The following is a 7,500-nucleotide window of genomic DNA, read 5'->3' on the forward strand; positions in this document are numbered from 1 at the left end:
TTATTATTATTATTATTATTATTATTATTATTATTATTATTATTATTATTATTATTATTATTATTATTATTATTATTATTATTATTATTATTATTATTATTATTTTGGTTGGCTCTGATTAATTCTTTTTGTAGTCTTTCTTTAATGTTCATATATTTTATATAATCATCGGTCAAATGAAGAGAATGTTTGTTGTTAATCCTAGAAGATGTTCTGCCTCCGCTGCTACGGCTATCGTTGTTGTAATCGGCAAACTGTTCATCTTGATATCCAACAACATGCAACGACGAAGGATCCTCAGTTGTGTCGCTCAGGGAGGTAGTAGGGGTGGGGTCAGGTGGTATCGGGAAATGAGCTTTGACATCTATGCACTCCTGGTAGTGACCCCTGAAAACCGGGTTAAGGTAGATCAAACCTGGCCCGGGCTTGCCCCAGGCGTCCACCACTGAGGAAGGTAGGAGTGGAAAGAGTTATAATATCATTGAATCATAAGGTGGAATAACTATTTAACAAGCAGGATATGCGCGGCTATGTGGTCTTGTGGTATGACACTCGCTTTCAGATCGGAAGGTCCTGGGTTCGAGCCTCGATCGGCGTATAGTTGAGTCCTTGGGGAAAGCTCTTTACTCAGGTGTAAAATAAGTACCTTGCTTGTTAACAGTCTTATCTCTGTCAGAAAAAAATGTAATATCGCCTAACAGGCGCCATGTCCCGTCCTACAAGTTAAATGTCCCTTGTCAAGCGCTTTGAGCACGTGTAGTGGATATTGCGCTATATAAAAGATCAATTTATTTATCAATATCATAGACATTTTTCTTGTGGAAAAAAGGAAACGAGGCCACCCCAAGGAGACTTGGAGACATACCGTAGAGAGGGACCTAAAGCAGAGAGGTCTGTCCCTCGAGATGGCCCCAAGTAGACTCGGAGACATACCGTAGAGAGGGACCTAAAGCAGAGAGGTCTGTCCCTCGAGATGGCCCCAAGTAGACTCGGAGACATACCGTAGAGAGGGACCTAAAGCAGAGAGGTCTGTCCCTAGAGATGGCCCCAAGTAGACTTGGAGACATACCGTAGAGAGGGACCTAAAGCAGAGAGGTCTGTCCCTCGAGACGGCCCCAAGTACAGCTGCTGACAGGACCAGGTGGAGATCCCTTGCATCGCCTCTAGTGCCAGCAGGCCCGGAGAGGATTGAGTGAGTGAGTGAGTGAGTTTTTTTTAATAGGTCTACTGTTTTTTTTTTGTTTTTTTTTTTTTTTTTGTTTTTTTTTTTTTTTCAGAAATTTGTTTTGAAAGGTTTTATAGCTTCTGTATGATGGAGGATTCTATTTTCCAGCTTTCCAGTACAAGAAAAAATTCATTGGATGAATAAAGTATTATTATTATTATTATTATTATTATTATATATTATTATTATTATTATTATTATTATTATTATTATTATTATTATTATTATTATTATTATTATTATTGTTATTATTATTATTATTATTACTATTATTATTATTATTATTATTATTATTATTATTATTATTATTATTATTATTATTATTATTATTATTATTATTATTAATATTATCCAGAATTTTGAGATTACATTATTGTTCCCCTATTGCAATGAAAGTAGATATGATCATATAGTTGTTTATTCTTCATAGAATGTGACAAAAGGGGCATTTAACATTCATGTTTAGAATTTCTTGTACCCTTATTACCATTGCGACCATGGGGGCTAGTGGAGGTCGCGATAGCTCAGTTGGTAGAGCACTCGCTTCACACGCAAAGAGAACGAGACCGATCCCGGGGGATATTGAGAGTTTTTCCGTTCCCTACGCACAAGACCTAGCAGTTAATGGGTAGCTGGGTCTATTAGATCTGACGGAAAGGACTTTGCAACAGACTAGTGTCCTGTGCTAATTGCAGCAAACGATGGCTGTTGTTCATTTCCAGCTATAGAAACCGTCATAAACCCCGGCTCCATAGGTCTAGTGTCTCTCCTGTTTGTGGTCTAGTGGTATGGCATTCGCCATTGTACCAGAAGGTCAAGGGTTCGCATGATAGGGTCATTGCAAAATCTTATCTACTCACATTCTCTCATCGTACTCAGGTTTAAATAAGTACCTGGCCATAAACAGCGTTGAATCTGTCCGAAAAAAAAGATAGCAGTATTGTCCAACAGGCGTCGTGCCTCGTCTACTTGGTAAGTTTTGCCGTTGGTTCTGGACCCTTTGTGAAGCGCTTGAAGCATATTTAGTGGATTTGTGCTGTAAAATGCTTAAGTTGTAAAGCGTTTTGAGCACGTTTAGTGGATATTGCGCTATATAAAAGCTAAATTTAAGCGCTTTGAAGTTCGACGAAAAGCGCTATAGACATTTTCTATTTATTTTATGTTTCATAAAGGACAGAGTTAAAACTTACTTTGTACAGCCCATTTTTGAAGATTAATGAAACCTTCATACGTTTCCAAGATTTGCAGACGGCATCTCAGCTTTATACCGGAAGTCTCGTCTGAAGCCACGTCACGCATGAATTCGGCCAAGTGGTTCGGGGTAGAAAATCGTTTTCCCAAGGACCGAACCAGTTCCTCCATCATAATCGAGCCTGCTTCTTTCACATGGTCTGCTTGCGATGCTGGGTCTTCGGGATCGTATAGGTATTTGTGTAAAAAGGACCTGTACTCGTCTGATTTCGTGGACTCGTGGATGACTTGCCCAGCCCCGTGACAAGGTCTGGTACAGATGACGCCGAGGAGGACGAAGTGGAAGAAGAAGATGACGGCGGCCGATGAAATGACGTGGGATTTGTTATTATGTCTGTGGTTACTATTTTTAGTTGCTGTCATTTTGATGGGTTTTCTTTATGGCACTGGAAAAGAATGGAGTGAAACATTAATAGGATCCAATAGTCGTAACGTCACTTCCTTTCTAATGACGCATGGTAACTTAGTAACACTGGCTCTAAACTATCGGAGCAATGGCGGACGCCCGTATGAAATATTTCTCCGGCTAGCATAAAAACGCTTCAAGAGGGGAAAAAAACACATCAGTTTGATCATTTTTTGACTTTTACACATTCTGATCAAAAGGCATATGAAAAGGGAATGAAAAGTTCTAGCCAGCATGAAGAATAAAAAGTAATGATTTTCTTTGTTTAGAACCAAGATTGCCGCCGTTGCCTGGCGGCGTGACATCAGACTACTGAATCTATTGTCTAACAATCTTATTGTTACGGACTTATGTATTGACTCTGGAAAAGAGTTGATGCCATTAGTTATTAGCTAATGACTTCAGTTACAGACCGAAGCAGACATCATATAATATGGTTGCATATAGATAGAATGCGCTTGGCCAAGGAGTTCACAACATTGCCATCCGGAAGTATAATGGACCAACACACAAACTCTGTGTAACCATGAACTTTTATAGTCTGGTTAATACAGTTTAGTGAGAACAACTCACAAACGCGGATGGCAAAAACAATAACAAAGGCCTGAGTGACGTCATCTTCGAACTATCTATAGAAAACATGCAGTTGACGTCACTGGGGTCTTTGTTATTGTTTTTTGCACTCCGCGTTTATGAGTAATTCTCACTAAGCTGTATCAACAACACTATAGATAGTTCGAAGATGACGTCACTAATGTCTTTGTTATTGTTTTTTTGCCATCTGCGTTTATGAGTAATGCTCACTGAACTGTATTAACCTGACTATAAACGTTCATGGATACACACAGGTTTGTGTGTTAGTCCATTATACTTCCGGATGGCAATGTTATGAGCTTCTTAGCCAAGCACATTCTATCTATAAAAGTTCATGGTTACATATAGTTTTGTATGTTGGTCCGTTATACTTCCGTATGGCAATGTTGTGAGCTTCTTAGCCAAGCGCATACTATCTATACAAACAAAAGGTCAAATTTGTTCGATTGATGCTGTGTGCTTAGATAAGAAACTCACAACATTGTCATCCGTAAATACAACGAACCAACACACAAAACCTTGAACGTTTATAGTCTGGTGAATACATTTCAGTGAGCATTACTCATAAACTTGGCTGTCTGAGAAAACAATAACAAAGACCTAAGTGACCTCAACTTCGTTCTATCTATAAATAATTTTTCACTCCATCGTTGAACAATTGCATTAAAAAGCGAGAAGAATAAATCTCATTAATTCGATTCAATAGTCTGATGTCACGCGCCCGGCAACGGCGGCCATCTTGGTTCTAAACAAAGAAAATCATTCCTTTTAATTCTTCATGCTGGCTAGAACTTTTCATTCCCTTTTCATATGCCTTGTGATCAGAATGTGTAAAAGTCAATACATGATCAAATTGATGGTTTTTTTTTCCTCTGGATACGCGTTTAAGCTCGCCGGGGAAATATTTCATACGGCGTCCGCCATTGTTCCGATAGTTTAGAGCCAGTGTTACTAAGTTACCATACGTCATTAGGAAGGAAGTGACAATACGACTGTTGAAGACTACATAGATAGTTCGAAGATGACGTACTCATATGTTTGTTATTATTTTTTGCCATATCCGCGTTTATGAGTAATGCTCACTGAACTGTATTAACCCAACTATAGATAGAATGCGCTTGGCCGAGGAGTTTACAACATTGCCATCCGGAAGTATAACGGACCAACACACAAACTTTGTGTAACCATGAACTTTTATAGTCTGGTTAATACAGTGTAGTGAGAACAACTCACAAACGCGGATGGCAAAAACAATTACAAAGGCCTGACTGACGTCATCTGCATACTATCTATAAACGTTCATGGTTACACACAGTTTTGTGTGTTGGTCCGCTATACTTCCGGATGGCAATGTTATGAGCTTCTTAGCCAAGCGCATACTATCTATATATACTCCAGAGCATGGAGTTTTTCACCACAAGAATAAGAGGAAAGGCCGAAACTGCGAAGTCGGATGACTCAAAAGCTGAAGGCTTTAAGTCAGTCAGTCAGATTCTTTTTTATAAAAATATTATATCAAATAAAATATGAAATAAAGATAAATATAAAATCGGTATTGAAAGTGCCTCTATAAAATGAATATTAATAACTAAAGACATATATGGTTGAGGAGAGTTTTCTGGAATTAACCAGTAGATTTTTGACCAATCAAAACATAGAAATTGTCACACACCTTCACACCTGCTCGGACAAAGTTGGTTGTTTATAAACAATAACGTGGATGAAATCGACCCATCTCTGATCATTGTTTTTATTTTTAAACCGCCAAATTTCTCGATCATATTATAAACGTTTAAGTTTACACAGAGTTTTCTGTGTTGGTTCGTTCTATAGATAGAATGCGCTTGGCCAAGGAGTTCACAACATTGCCATCCGGAAGTAAAACGGACCAACACGCAAACTCTGTGTAACCATGAACTTTTATAGTCTGGTTAATACAGTTTAGTGAGAACAACTCACAAACGCGGATGGCAAAAACAACAACAAAGGCCTGAGTGACGTCATCTGCATACTATCTATTGATCAAGTGGTAGAACAGTGGGTATTGTACTTAGACATACGTTCCATGGTAAAGCATGTGCTGTTCGCTATGTCGACCAATCAATGCCATTGTTTACATTATGACGACTGTCCGAGAGGCGTGGTTATCTAAGGGTCTATTACGTGGAGTGCTCGACAGTTTCTTGGTGCGAATAGGTAGAATAAAGTTGACGTCAATCTTTATTATTGTCTTTTGCCATCTAAGTTTATGAGTAATTCTCACTTAACTGTATTATCCAGACTATAAAAGTTCATGGTTACACAGCGTTTTGTGTGTTGGTCAGTTATAATTCCGGATGGCAATGTTGTGAGCTTAGCCAAGCGCATACTATCTCTTAACAACAATGGCACCAAATGAACACAACAACACTACTCCCAGACACAGAAGTTTTTATAGAACCTCCCTGAAGATTCCAGCAGGATGAAACAACGTTGTCGGAGAACATAACAAAATGAGATGAGAATAAATAGAGGTATAATATTATATATTTTGTATAGATAGTATGCGCTTGGATAAGAAGCTCATAACATTGCCATCCGGAAGTATAACGGACCAACATACAAAACTGTGTGTACCCATGAACGTTTAAAGTCAGGTTAATACAGTTCAGTGAGCATTACTCATAAACGCGGATGGCAAAAAACAATAACAAAGTCCTGAGTGACGTCATCTTCGAACTATCTATAATGTACATGAACATAATTCAAAAAGAAAAAATAATTTTAAAAAAATAATAATAATAATGATATTGCAAGTAAAGGTAAGTTAAATAATAATTAATTTTGTGTAAAATGTAACTTTTTAAAATATTTTTCTAAATACAAAATGATATAAAAGTGATTTTTAAAGAACATGATGAGTTTAGTTGAAAGACAACACACCACTGTTTTGAATTTTAAAGCCTGATGCCGGTGGCAAGGTATGTTCTATAATGGGATTATGACAATTTAATATATATATATATAATATATATATATATATATATATATATATATATATATATATATATATATTAAAATCCTAAAAGGTATTGTACCTACCTTTAAGCTGGAATTAGATGTTACAATAACATATAAAACTAACTAAAACCATATGCTAATATGCATTTTATCGTTTATGTAATACTGCTGTTATCAATTAGCTATAGCTTTCACCATGTATCTAGGCCTTCAAGAAATATAACAATCCGAAATGTTGGCCAGTTCTTTGCTCCCTTCTTCACATTGAAATAAAACACAGATCAATTTTGGAGTAATAAAAAAGTATGCAATATATATATATATATATATATATATATATATATATATATATATATATATATATATATATATATATATATATATCTAACCCACCGTATCAAATCGGTATTATGTCGGGATCCACTCGGTAAGGGAAATTGAATTCATAGCCACAAACATCCAACTTGGGTTTAATTCCTGTACGTTCTGGTGGAGTATAAAGACTATTTCTTGCACTGCAAAAGCTTCTAAGCTCCAATATCTCATCAATCTATCTCTAAATTCACTTTTTGGGGTCTGAATCATCCCGACATAATACCGTTTTGAGAAGGAGGGTCACATATATCGATATAAAACGAGTCGACACTAATATTACTACTAAATACTACTACTAAAATAGGTCCAAGGATTGTTCAAAAGTTTTAATTATCCAGAAATGGAATAACATATTACAAGTTGATTTGATCCTAAGACGATGTTTAATTAATTATTTATTTATTAGTTGTCTATCCCACTTCAAGTCCCGTTCCGTTCCGTCCCTTCTCCGACTAGTCCGGTCGGTGGTGGCGAGGATACGAAAAGGGGAGGTAATGACTGAATGATTCAAAGGGAGCTAAATTACATATTCAAATTTGTTTGTGGTATTTTTCGTATGTAATTCGAATGAGTTGTTATTCATAATGTGTCGTGTGGGATGGGTGGGAGTGAGGGGTGGGGTGGGGGGGGGAGGGATCAAAGTTGACAA

The 7,500-nt window shown here is 37.0% G+C and overlaps 1 protein-coding gene across 1 annotated transcript in view; it reads right to left on the minus strand.

Annotated features, from left to right (window-relative positions):
* LOC144979242 (uncharacterized) overlaps window positions 1–7,324 on the minus strand; it is a 26,458-nt gene extending 19,134 nt beyond the window's left edge. Inside the window, exons 1-4 of the mRNA XM_078925851.1 lie at window positions 7,271–7,324; window positions 6,558–6,730; window positions 2,416–2,862; window positions 1–445 (exon numbers count right to left, since the gene is read on the minus strand). The exon at window positions 1–445 is cut by the window's left edge and continues 256 nt beyond it. Of these exons, the coding sequence (XP_078781977.1) occupies window positions 1–445; window positions 2,416–2,839 (869 nt within the window). The 5' untranslated portion in view covers window positions 2,840–2,862; window positions 6,558–6,730; window positions 7,271–7,324. The remainder of the gene's footprint in view (window positions 446–2,415; window positions 2,863–6,557; window positions 6,731–7,270) is intronic.
* Window positions 7,325–7,500: the final 176 nt, after the last annotated feature.

This window comes from Berghia stephanieae, chromosome 9 (genome assembly GCF_034508935.2).
Source record: "Berghia stephanieae isolate SIO BIC M18660-M18661 chromosome 9, UCSD_Bste_1.3, whole genome shotgun sequence".
In the NCBI taxonomy this organism is placed as follows: Eukaryota; Metazoa; Mollusca; class Gastropoda; order Nudibranchia; family Aeolidiidae; genus Berghia; species Berghia stephanieae.